The following is a 14075-nucleotide window of genomic DNA, read 5'->3' on the forward strand; positions in this document are numbered from 1 at the left end:
GCTATGTTGCCCAGGCTGGTCTCAAACTCTTGGCCTCAAGCAATTCTCTCACCTCACCCTCCCAAAGTGCTGGGATTAGAGGAGTCAGCCACCACACCTGGCCAATAAAGCCACTCTTAAACATAAAACTTCAGAGGTAGGATGGCACCTATCAGCTTACACTATAGTAGATTATTCTGTGATTAACTATCTCCAGGCCTTCTGTTCAAATGAGATTAAATAAAAATGTGCATTAACAAACAAACACACACGTTAGTAAGGAGAACGAATATCTATGTGAATACGTAAAAGTCAAGGAGTAAAACAGCAAAGTGAAGAAGATGCATCCTGCTGAATTACTGAGGCAGTGGAGACAATCCTGTTAGGGAAAGGATAAAAGAACAAAGTCAACCATTAGCCTTAAAGATACTGGAGAGGCAGCCAATGTGCTCTCTAGAAGCTAAGAGATGGAAACATTCAGTAAGTACGTGGACTGTCAGCATATGACAAGCATAGATAAATACATCATTACTCTCTGATTCCAGCTATTTTCACCTTTTATTTTTATTTTTTTATTTCAATAGATGTTCATTTCTGATGTTTTTTAACCTGCTTTTTTTTTTTTAAAGTCTAGAAGCTAAATTCTATAACCACCACCATTGTTACTACTGTCACTGACAGGACCATCACCAACAGGCTTAGACTTTATATTAACAAAGACACAAGATGCAAAACTACCCCTTTAGTCTTCAGTAACTAATGACACTGTCAACCTTTATCAGGGGAGTAAGTGAAAAGTAAACACCAGTGAACGAGCCTAAGAGTTATTCGTAAGAGTAAAGTCACCATTGCTAATTCCAAGTAAGCCCCACTTTGGTTCTTACCCATAATATTAATACAAACTGACCATGACTTGTGGTTATACCGTTTGGTTACATCTTCAGAGAACACTGCTTTTCCTGAAGTATATTATGGAATATTTGTCTTGGGAAATGCCTTACCAAAAAATAAAAAATAAAAAAGACGACTTTAGGAAATGCTGTATCCCATAGTCCCTTCTTGAAGATTCACAAGGCATATTAGCATATTAAAGCTTCTTGCAATAAAGGAACTAACTTAACTTAGCAGGTCCTAAGTTTATTTGATCCTCTAACCCTTCTCCATTCCTATCCCTTTACAGATAATCTATGACCATCTGCCAGAGCTAGTATTTCCAGAAAGATACTCTGGGAAAAACTCTTTTTGATTGATAAAGAATAGAATTAATTGAGATGTATATTACATGCTCCCAAAGTTTGAAAATACTAGTTATTCAGCTGTAGGAAGAGCCAACAGCAGCACAATCAAATGAGTGTTGAAAAGGAAAGGGTTTCTTGAAATCACAAGGTCGCCTGCTCAAGGGTAAATGTTCCACTTACTTAAGGAGATTGCCCAGATTAAAAAGAGCCCGGTTGTGCTGTGGGTGTAGCTGGAGAGCCCTCTGATAGTACATCTTTGCCTCTGCTGTGTCTCTCGTCAGCGTTCCAAGGTTGTTTAGGGCACTTGCGTGGCGCGGATACAACCTGCAAAAGTCAGAAACATTAAGCCGTGATGCTTCAAAAACTTCTAAATTGGGCACAACATGCTTGTTCTTTGCCCCCGGCCCAGGTATGCCAGAACCAAAATGAAACACTGAATTCTTCCTTTACTTGTTTGTGTCAAATCTTACCAGTCAACTATTTTTGCAGCTGAAGGTATAGAAATATCGCAAGGAAACATATATTTGCCATTTACTGGTATAAATAATAACCCTGTATGGGGTACAATGTATACTACTCTGCTGATGGATACACCAAAAGCCCAGACTCCACTACTATACAATATATACATGTAATGGAATTCAATTTGTACCCCCTAAATCCATTAACATTAAAAAAAAAAAAGATCCTCAAATAGTGTAAGAATAAATAGTATCCAAACCTACCAGGGTTAAATAAATTTTAGTCCTTTGGAGCCTAGGATTACATTCAACTTCCTGTGATAGGAAATCCTCTTTGCCTAGGTGCTGAGTTTCTGGCCTGGCAGGACTGCTGACCAGCCTGCACAGGGCCCACTATTTACCAGATGCTGGGAGATCATTTGGTGAGGGGTCTTCATAACATCTTTGGATTAGAGCATTACTTAATAGTATAACTGAGAAAGGATGATGCATGATGTCTGCCCATAAAAATAAACTTTTTTTTTTTTTTTTTTTTTTTAACACAGAGTCTTGCTCTGTCGCTCCAGCTAGAGTGCAGTGGAGTCATCAGAGCTCACTGCACCCTCAAACTCCTGGGCTCACGTGATCCTCCTGCCTCAGCCTCCTAAGTGGTTGGGACTACAGGCTTGTGCCAGAACGCTCAGCTAATTTTTCTATTTTTTGTTGAGACGGGGTCTCACTCTTGCAAGGCTGGTCTTGAACTGCTGGCCTCAAGCAATCCTTCTGCCTCGGCCTACCTGTAAGAGTGCCAGGATACAGGTATGAGCCACCACGCTCATAAAATAAACTTTATCTCTAAAATGCCTCTCCATCCCAAATCTCTTTTTTCTATTTTATCTCATTTCCCAGCTTCTACTGCAATTTGGCTCCAACTGCCCGGATATAGTTCTCAGACTGAAAATCTTGAGCACTTGCAATACTTAGAAATGAAAAATTAAATAATGCACATTGAAGTGCAAGACAGCATTCCCCATGTCCAAAAGCAAATGATGGGGTGTACATCAGTAAACCAAATTTATGCTGATTGAGGTAGGAAAGGAATTAATTTCCTTAACTCAAAACCGTAAAGAAGCCAAATCAGCACAGCTACATGATTGAGTTGTTTCTGTTACATTCAGAGTGGACACTTTAGCAGTCTAATAGGTTTGCTCCATCTCTGTCACCCAGAGTATGTTAAATAAGCCTGTCAAGCTGGCTTTTAATGTAGAAATGCCAAGATAATGCCCAAGTAATAAAAACAGGATCTGTGCTTGTCAAATCTCTTGACAATCAAATGCTATGCTTGCCCCCTGTTCTGCACCTCCTAAGATCAAGGGACAGAAAGGCTTCCTATTAAAAGAAGGACAAGGAAGACAAGTTGTACAGCTTTTTTTACTTTTGCTCAACCCAGAGTTCCTTAAGTTTATTTGACCCTTCCTTACTTCCTTACAGAATAGCTATGAACATTCCTCAGAACTAGTATTTCTTGAAGGACACTTTGTAATGTGCCCCTTAACTGACAAGGGATTGAATCAATTCAAATGGATATTACATCCTCCCAAAGCCGGAAAGCCCTAATTATTCACAGCACCTTTGGAGGCTGCAGGGAGAGAGAGATTTAGAGCCAGCACAGGAGCTGTTGTTTGCTACTCTCTGATCACCTTTAATTAGCAAAGACAACTTTAGGGTCCCCAGTGCTAGTCCTTTCACACCCAACCTCACAGTTCCTGGGAGGTAAGTGCTTGGCAGAGAATATGAGAGCAGTGATGAGAGGCAAAAAATGTTCATGTACCTGTCCGTTTGATAAGGAAAAACCCCATCTGTTACTTGGCACAGCAGCCACCTGAGACCCCCACCCCTCAAGGAAGACCCGCATCAGCATAATACTAACCTATCACCTGGCCCATCAACTAATCTATCACCTGGTTCATCAGCATAACACTAAACCTATTACCTGGCGCATCAACTAATCTATTACCTGGTTTATCAGCATAACACTGAACCTATTACCTGGCCCATCAACTAATCTATTACCTGGTTCATCAGCATAACACTAAACCTATTACCTGGTGCATCAATTACCCTATTACCTGGTGCATCAACATAATACTAACCTATTACCTGACACATCAACTAACCTATTACCTGGCAGGCATTAGTCACCTGAGACCCCACCCCTCAGATCATCCCAACTTAATAAAAGTGGGAAAACTTGGGTAGACGGGGCTCAGAATTTGCTGGCGAGACCCCTTTGAGCCCGCCAGCTAATAAACCTTGATTCTCCGACTCTCCGTGTGCCACTCGGTTTATCCTCAGGACCACCCACTGTAACGCTTGCTGTAACACTTTCACTCCATGCCCAGGAAAACATCCCGGGCTGCTTGAGTTTAAGAACTCCTTTGGAAGTGGTTGCAGGCAGAGCACATCGCAGCCAGGACTCAAATACTTCTAAGGAAGCTTTTGTTTTTGTTTTTGATGTTCAGCAAAGCATTGTGACCTCCCATGGATTTAAGGGGTGTTTAGTGAACACGGTGAGGGCAACTTCCGGGCTCCTTATTTCCTTTATGAGAAGCAGTAACAAAAAACACATTTGTAACGTGTCCCTTCTTTTATCTCAGAAGAGGTAATTTCTTAAAACTTTCTCTTTTCCTTATCTCTTTAGGCTTTGGAACCCGTGAAATAAACACTGGAGGTGAAAACACCAAGGAAAACAAGAGTCTGCATTCAGTAAGACCTTCCACAATGGGCTCACCTATCTGAAGGTGCTTGTCTGCTCCGCCTGGTTCTCAGCTCAGCCTCACAGACTTTATAGTCACCCATGATCCTAAAGCCGGTTAAATAAACAGTCATGTAGTTCAAAGGTCACTGACTACAGAAGTGACTTTCTTTCTTCCTCTCTTTTTTTTTTTCCAAGTCAGAAACAGAATACAAGTCCACCCTGAACTCTCAAAAACACAAACAAGCAGTGTGAAGGGCAGTAAAGAGAAAGAAATAGAAGCACTACAAAACAAAAGGCTTTTAATACGCCTTGTGCTCTAGGAACCAGCCTGCAGCTGCAGAAACATGAAGCTCAGAAGAGGACGTCATGGCCAGTTATTACCAGGGAAGAGGCTCTATGTTACTCAAGAGTATTTAGAGCGACGTACTAATTCTGCGACCAAGCACAGTCCTCCACCTGGAAAATGTGTAGATATTGCTTATTCCTGGTAATAGCAAGGGTCTGCTACCAATGTCCTTTCTCTCACTGGGTATCTCATTAGTTTCACATAATCAAAAGCAAGCACTGCATTATTTATGAAACAAAGTTGAATTTCATTAAAAGAATTCTTAACAAGTAGGTCAGGAAAAATATCTAAAAACATTTATATAGATGTAAATATTTTCTTAAAACATATGCTCTGCTCTTTACTGCAGACCTATGCAAGGACAAAATTCATTTTTGGGGTTTACTTTTTAAATAAACTTGTGTTTGAATTAGCTTGGGTCTAATTCAGTCCTGAGGTCTGGAGGAGGGGAATCTTTCATTGGAAAGATGAATAATTTAAGAGATGTCTATGTTACTACATCAATTGTCAGAATAAATTAAGTCCATCTTGACTTTGACTTCTGTAGGTATGTTTTACAAAAGCCTTGTTGGTGATTCCCTTCCCCATCTAAAAAACCTCAGCAAAAGATTCACTGAACTGGAGCGGAGTGGTGATTTTTCAGGTCTATGTTTTTCAGGCCTTGTTTTTAAGAACAGTCACTGGATTTTTCTTTCTTACAGTTTTATTCAACATTTGTAATGTTTATAGGGATTCTCTTGCTGTATTTTTATTATTATTTTGATGAGTTTAATTTTTAATATTATAGATAATGTGTTATTTTGTCAAATAGTTGTGTGGTACAAGGAAGCTCATCTTTTCCTCTTTAAAAAAGAAATCTAGGTATAGCAAGATGGTTCTATGAGCGGAAGAGAGTTTTTTCCCAAGTATTGGATTGTTTAGGTTCTTGATAAACACGACATCCATTTAACCATTTTAGCAGTTCTTAATTTTTATCGAGTGGCATTTCCTTAAGTAGAATTTATAAAGTAGGCAGTCAAGGACATTATTCCCCTCCATTTCCAGTCATCTGTCTTTGAAGAATGAACACCAACAACATGTTAATAGGAACAAGTCACTGGGAAGGAACAGTCACCTAAGGAAAAAACGGAAAGCAGGAACAAAAGAAAATGGGTCCAAAAGGACCTAGGATGTGCTAATGGTGCTTTACATTTTAAACTGCTTTCTCATACATCGTCTAATTTAACCTTCAAAATTCCTTAAGTGGAATTATTATACTATTTTACAGTTGAGGATTGATTGGGAAAACAAGACATCTCAGAAGCGCTTGTGTTCTCAAGTGTTAAGAAGGCAGATGGTTCTTGTAAATCTACGTTTTTAAAGTTCATTTGTCATTCAAAATTCAGCAAATAGATATGCGGCTACAGATTAGAGCTTCTATTTGGAATACTTTTCCTTTTTGTTTCTTTGGCTAATTCATTCAACTATGATCTTATAGGAACTAGTTTTCGTTGGCAGAAATGAAGTAAACTCATACCCGGGACGCTTGGCTACTGAGATCGTTATTCACTGGAAAAATTTGTCTTCTGCTGTATAAAATAATCATGATATCTCCAAAAAGCACACTGCTATAAAAAGCTATTTAGAATTAACAACACTCAGTAAGTGTATATGATGTGCATACATGCTCTCCATCTACTCTTCTTAAGCTTTAACCTCAACTAAAGATACATAGACACAAGCTGTATAGGACTAAATCTTGGTTTTATATTGTATTTCAGTCAATTACTTTAAATTGTGTACACTCTGTTCAAAAGTTAGGGATGCTGTTAATTTTTAATCATCCAAATACCTTACAAAGCATTTCATTGTTCACATAATTTTGAATCATGTGCTCCAGTTTGCAATTTCCTTTCAGAGTATACACACCCTGATTTATTAGTCTGATTTTCATTCCACACATTAATTTATTTGAGGTTAACTATGCTAAGGTCAGATGTTTATTTTCTATTTCCTGTTGAGAAAAACAGAATCCACAAGAAAAACATGACTGGGAAAAATATTCCACCATAAAACTTTCATTTCACTGGACTAAAAAATTCACAAAGTAAACTTCATTTCAGAAGTGGACAGTGTATTTTCAACCATATTAGTTTCTGGTATGTTGTAAGTGCCTGGTTCCTTCATGTTATAAAATTTGAATCATATCACTAACTTGTACTTGGGTAGGACTGATAACTGTATTGGTCTGCTTCTTTGATTGTTTGAAATTGCCATTAATACCTAGCAAATAAGTCTCGTAACCTTCTTTTTGCAGTGCACCCCTTCTGATCCATTATAGATAGCTTTGGGGAAAAAAACCTCAAATGCAATTTAGGGAAATGTGACACACTGTCCTACAAAGGGCTAACTAAATCATCTGACCTTGCACAATGGATAACCTCTAGCAGCGATCCAGAAGGACTCCGCCCTGATGATTTTCCAAGACTAAGTAGAATAAAACTCTGGCTCTCGGATGTCCTTAGGAAATGAGTCATTTTAGCAGGCTGAATTGTCCTGATTCCTGAGAATTTACTTGTAGAAGTTGGAAAATTTACTGAATTAAAATACTACTCTACTCTTTTAAATAGAAATGGTGACCACAATTCACCTTTCTCAGAGGTTTGGCGTGACCGTGGTGAACTTTGGTTTTTGTGGCAGGATGGATAGGAAACGGCTTTGGTGGAGTGGAAAAATAACTGGATTTGGAGTCAGAGGCCATGGGAGACTTACTGTGTGTGTGATTTTGTTTCTCTCTCTCTCTCTTTTATTTTATAAGTACTATGAAGGAAGGTATGTGATTTTGGATTTATGTTGTTTATGATGTTTATGTGTAGTATTGCTTCATTTGACAAATATTTACTGAGCACCATGTTCCTGGCACTGTCTTCCTTGCTGGAGATATGGACAAAGATTTCTGCTCTCCTGGGGTTTACCATGTAGTGGAGGAACATGGACAGTTAGATTCCGGTCCTGGCAGTAACTGGTGGAAAAGGGAGTGGTGGAAAGGCAAATCTCTTGCCTCCATTCAGGACAACTCTGAGGTGCCATCCCAGCTCCACACTCCCCATGGGATGGGCTGAGGCCTCCGTTGGAACGGCACTGCATCTCAACATCTCCCTCTGTCCATCCTGCTTCCTTGGTGTTCCTGAGGGCACTCCTTAATAATCTGCCTGCATGCAAATCTCTGCCTTGCAGTCTGTGTGCTGGGGAACCATACCTAACCGAGTTTTTTAAGTGAAAAAGTGGTATAAAGCAAAAAAAAAAAAGACAGCCAGAGAGAGTGAAACTTTTATGAAGATAAATTATGACACTTTCATATTGAAATTAAGTTCATAAGTAATCGTCACAATACGACTTAAATTCTAGTTCTTTTCTAAACAAAATAATGTTTGATTTCCTGAATTTAATGAATAAAACCGCCAGATTTAATAAACACAACATATATATGTATATAGTGAGAATGTAATTTCATCAACAAGAAGAAACAAAAATAATTTCAACTGTCTACTTGTGATATTAGAAAGCATATTTAGACTTTTATAAATGAAAACAGCACACTAGCTGAAGAACCCATCTCTACTTATTAATCCTGGCTAACAAATGTTACTGGCATTTTAATTCTTCCCAGAAATACATGGCAGATGGTATCCAAGGCCACCTGTAGTCATGAGAGAGTTATTTTAAAATGTTCATTCAAAATAGGCTGTGTAAAGAAGGACTTTTTAAATACTCATTGACTCCTGATTATTAAAGCATGTTCAAACTTCACACCAAGCTGTGCCTTAGGGTATGTCTTACTTTTCTGTTTGAACTTAACAGACAACAGTTTTATAAACAGCATTATTAAAAGAAATTATAATAAAGTAATCTTATTGATATGCTTAAGATATCAAAGAACAGTGGTTATTTAGTCATGGTCAGACTTCTTTAGACTCTAACTATACAGTATTTCTTCAGTACTTGTTCCAGTATTACTTCCTTTTTTCAATATATACTTATCACAGTTTAACGGAATCTCTTTGCAGAATTCCAGTTATCCATACAGCAAAGAATACAAAGAATTATGTCAATTAGGCACTATTATCATGACAAGTCTCTATTTTATGCATGCAACAAATTCCAATCAGGAAGATTTTAGTTCTTTCCTTTACCCTATATTAGCCAATTAAGTAGTGAGTGCAGATTTCTTTTGTATAGAAGCATTAAAATCGCAATAGAAAATTTAGCTTTGCCAATTGTAAACTGATAAAATTTAAGTGTGAAAAAAGAATTATTTCTATGGGAAAAAGTAAATACTCTGAAAATACCCAAAAAAGGACAGTTCAAAAAAATCACTGTTGAATTAGATTTGAGTGAAATAACTATAAGACTAGCAGAGAAAAATCAGAAAAATCTCAGTCTACTCAGATTACTTTGCAAATGTCTTAAAATTTTTATTCCAATTTAAAATATCAAAACTGATAATCATAGCAATGAATTATGGATGTGGTTTTTGCAGATTCTAATCAGTAGACTCTTAAAGAAAAGGACTTGATTTGACATTAGAAGATTGATGAATAGATGTACATAGGAAATTTCAGGGTGAAATAAAATACTCAAGAGTGTGCTTAATTTGTTTTATGATTCTCCACTTTTAACTGACTTTTTAAGCTAATCAACAATGCACACAAGTGGCCAAGTACACATTTAGTATCTTTCCACTTTATTCAGGCAGGATCACTATTTTTCCTTTTGGGCTTATTGGACTAGGCATTTCCTTAGAGTTCTTGTGTAGGAAGAGCTGAATTGTTGGGTGGTCTCTGAGCTTTCTTTTCCCACCATGTGAGATGGAGTGTTAGAAATGTTTTCCAGGATAAATGAATGGTGGGAACAGCTCTGGAGGCATATGGCAGATACACTAGTGTTTTTCTGATTCTCCAATATAGAGAACCCCAGGCTTTATAGTACTGCAGTAGGTATAAACATGAGAGTTGGCCCTTACTGCAAAGCAAAGCTAACACTCATGTTTGCTGAGGATTCAAGGAAAGAGTTCTGACATTTTTCTTTCATGATTTGGGTCTTAAACTGAATACATAACCTTAGCTGCAACATTTTCCAGGGGAGATTTCCCTTGCATTACAGAAATATAATAAATAAGGTCTACCAAAAGGGAGGAGAAGTCAGTGGTACTTCTGCATTATTTACAAAATAAAAAGTTTAAAAGAAGCAGAATATTCATGTCATATATAATTACCGACTGAATATAGTGCTATTTTTAGAATTATAAGCCAGCCAGAGAGAGAATGGTATAGATATAACCCTTGTGACTGACTTCACCATTGCCTCTGGGATTTATACAGTCATTACAAGAGTAATGGATAATTGTTGGAACTGATTTCGGATAATAACGCCTTTAACCTTGCATTTCCCTAAATCACTCTCTTTCTTGCTGTGTGCAAATATGGCAAACATCAGATACACTAAAGTTGAAGCAGAGGTGGAACAGTTGGAGAGAGAGGAATCCATGTCTCAGCAACTTCCGCAGAGACATAGCAGTATCACAATAAGGGCAATCTTCCAGTCACCAAGGGTAAATAACCATCAAAATGATGAATAGTCCTGGTATCTTCCTTTTCTCTCTAACACAAAGAGTGCCAATTTATTTTTTTTTATAAAAGCAAAAACAGAAACACTCACATCTATTGAAAATTCACCACAGAGGTATCCACAGAAAAATATTTTAAATCAGAAGTATTTTGAACCTAGAGTGAGAGCATAAAATATTCCACTAATTACTGTGTAGTATATTTATAGCTTTAATTGTTTTTTCCCATTTCTCAAGAGACATATTTCTTCCAGAAGCACAGTTGCTGAAGCAAACATTTATTTTTATTGTTTCATGGGAAAAAAGTGGAAGTACCCAACCAGCTACTATAATTCTGTAAAATCAACTGCCAGAGAATTTTGCTTAATTTATACCTTTGCCCCAAGCTGTACCTTATGGTCTGCCTCATTTTTCTGTTTGAACTTGACAGAATATAGTCTGTTATAATAAAACAAATTAAAAAATATACTGATATACTTCCTTTCAACCAATATTTTTCAGCAAACTTAGTTCTTTTTCCTTCCTTCAAGAATGCCATCTAAAATTGTTAAACATTAATTAGTAAAGCCAAAATACACTTTGTATGTACCCTTGAAGGAATATGTCTTTTAAAAAATGACATTTTCTCATTGCAAAAGTAATAGATGCTCATGTGGAACACGTGGAACACACAAGAAAATATAAGGAAAAAAAAATCATAATCGCACCTACCAGAGGTAAGCATTGTAAACATTTTGGAAAATATCTTCAAGTGAAAGAATATAATTCTTTATTAAATCTTAAAACTACCTGCTATTCCCTAATAAAAACTTCTGTTCTTCAACAAAAAGGTTGGTTATAATTATTCCTCTGGGACTTACGTAATCTTGTAATATTCGGGAAAATATCTGACAACAAACAATATGTATGGTTTAAAACTTTTGCCATAAGGAATATTAAATAACAGGCCCTAAAGTCTAAAAGATTTTGATCGATGAACAATATGCTTATGTAGAACATAACCATGACAATTTTAAACTAAGTCTTGAGGCAATCCTAGTGAAATTTATGATCTGGTTGGTAAATACATTTTAAGCATATTCCAAAGTGGAACAGTCTTAGAAAATTCAAGCAAATGTGGGCCAGTCTGTGGAGTCAAGAAGCATCTTCGAAAGGCTTCTATGAGCATTATAGTATTCCATAGAGGAGAGGATTCGCCTTGCTTTATTTTGACCACAATTGGAGATTGCAAGGCTCTGTTTAATTATCATGCTTCCGTGAGTTGAAGGTTAAGTACATTTATCATCTGGGACCTTTTAGAGAAAACCACCTTAAAAGTCAGAGCTGCAATTCAAAAGAGTATCTACATATGGTTGCTGATAATGCAGAACTTACATTTTTATTTTCCCCTAAAATCACATCTAAGGACATGCTACGTATTCTCTCTTTCATTGGAAGAATCCAAGGAGAATGTCAGAGGATGTATACACACACACACACACACACACACACACACATTCTTAACATATTCTCATCGTGGTAATCAATTGTCTTATCATTTTCTTTCTGTGTAATACAACTCCTAGGTCATTTCATTTTCTATACTCAAATATCATCATATAAATTCTTTCAGACATGGAAGGCCTAGAGCCTTCCCACACACCATTAAGAATTCACTGGAATAAATACCCTGAGAACTTACCAGTATATTTTTGACAACCAAATTCTGTTTGCATGTATATATATATATATATATATATATTCAACTGAGTGTCACTTCATTGAACAACGTGTAGCAATGAATGCTTTTACAAGAAACACAAAGAGTTAGAAGCAAGGGAGAGTTATCACACTTATAACACAGTTGAGTACTAAGCTAAAAGACTCAGAGTTAAAGAACTGCACCATCTCTGAGAATACATTCCCTGTCGAGAGAAACAAGCTCCCACATACTGGGAGGAGACAGGTGAAATAAACAAGAGTCACCAGACCACAACAGCCAACACCCTCCCTGTATGGCGCTTACTTGAGGGCCGTTCTGTAGTGGAAGATCGCTTCCTTGTTCCGACCTTGGTCCTTCAGAAAATTGGCATAGTTGTAGTGAACCTTAGCATTGTGGGGCAGAGTTTGAACTCCAGATCTAAAATTAATAAATTAAAAAAAAAAGCAACAAAGAAGATTATTGTCAGATTCCTTCATGTTTGACTCACAGTTTCATGAATCTGTATGTGAAATGCCCATCGTATCCATCTAAAACAAGGCTTCCAAAATTTGTGAATTATATAACTTACCATATATTGTTTTCTATAGAACAATGAAGGCAGTACGTAACTGAACAAACATGCTAACTGTGTATGAACAAAACGCCCTTAGCATGTAAACACAGGGTCTTTGTTTGTGCCAGAGACACAGCTGGAGCCCCGGCAAGGCTCTGTCGTCCTTCCTGAGGCATCTTCTGAGAGCACATCGTCCAGGGGAAACCCCTAGCCTTGCAGTGATCGGGCCAACCTGGAGTTCCTAATTTAGGGTGCAGGGAGCAGAAGATGGGATGACACTAGGGCTGCTGCAAAGTTAGACCCTGCAGAGGCTGAGGACAAACACTTGCCCTTCTAGGGGGGATTTCAACATTAGGAAAACCCTTCCTTTCATGTCTGTCTCAGAGGCAGGCTTCTTACTCACGGAGACTCGATCAAACAGCCTGTGTGATTTCTGTGTACACAATAAAGAACCAGAAAAAGAAAAGAATAGCTCATAACCACAATGTCCTCTACAACAGTGGTCCCCAACCTTTTTGGCACCAGGGACCAGTTTCATGGAAGACAGTTTTTCCACAAGATTGGGGGAGGGGGGAGATGGTTTCAGGGTGATTCAAGCATATTACATTTATTGTGCAGTCAGGCCTCTCTGCTAATGATCATCTGTATTTGCAGCCGCTCCCCAGCGCTAGCATCACCGCCTCAGCTCCACCTCAGATCATCAGGCATTAGAGTCTCACAAGGAGAGTGCAACCTAGATCCCGCCATGTGCAGTTTGCAGTAGGGTTCGAGCTCAGGTGGTGATGTGAGCAATGGGGGCGGCTGCAAATACAGATGAAGCTTTCTTTGCTCGCTTGCCTGCCACTCACCTCCTGCTGTGCGGCCCAGTTGCTAACAGGCCACAGGTCCAGGGGTTGGGGACCACAGCTTTACAGAACATGAGATGTAACATGTGGTGCTCTTTATTCTCTGCCTCTTTCCCTTTATTCTTTCCTACCATTCTGTTTCCTTCCACGTGGGAACCTGACACAAACGGTTAGTGGGAGACTCTCTCCACCTTCCTCCCACCTGCAGAGTCATTGCCTTCTCCTCAGTGTGCACAGTTCTCAGGGGGACCGTGTTGGAAGGAAAACACATTCCAGACCTAGGAGTGTGCACAGCGACCCAGAAAGGTCCTGAATTACTCAGTAATGGTGGGTTGTCAAGTTGACCTTATTTGAGATCATTGTCACATGCCTGGCCCTCATGTGGTCTGGAGAGAATGACAGGAACAGAAACGGCAAAAGTTAACGTAGACCCAAGCAGAAGCATTAAAAAGGGATATTCCAGAAGTGAGATGGTTTGATAAAATCAGTTTGTAAGCATTTCCCTGAAGTAACTGGTACAATTGTTTATAATCTACACACAGCCCCTTCAGTGCCACACACTGTGCCAGATGTTGAAGGTATAAGGTGGTCAGAGTCGCTGCCCTCACG

At 38.4% G+C, this 14075-nt stretch overlaps 1 protein-coding gene across 1 annotated transcript in view; it reads right to left on the minus strand.

Moving 5' to 3' along the window:
• TMTC1 (transmembrane O-mannosyltransferase targeting cadherins 1) overlaps positions 1–14075 on the minus strand; it is a 253695-nt gene that overhangs the window by 42287 nt on the left and 197333 nt on the right. The window contains exons 11-12 of the mRNA XM_069490420.1: positions 12372–12485; positions 1398–1541 (exon numbers count right to left, since the gene is read on the minus strand). Of these exons, the coding sequence (XP_069346521.1) occupies positions 1398–1541; positions 12372–12485 (258 nt within the window). The remainder of the gene's footprint in view (positions 1–1397; positions 1542–12371; positions 12486–14075) is intronic.

Source organism: Eulemur rufifrons, chromosome 16 (assembly GCF_041146395.1).
Source record: "Eulemur rufifrons isolate Redbay chromosome 16, OSU_ERuf_1, whole genome shotgun sequence".
Classification (NCBI taxonomy): domain Eukaryota; kingdom Metazoa; phylum Chordata; class Mammalia; order Primates; family Lemuridae; genus Eulemur; species Eulemur rufifrons.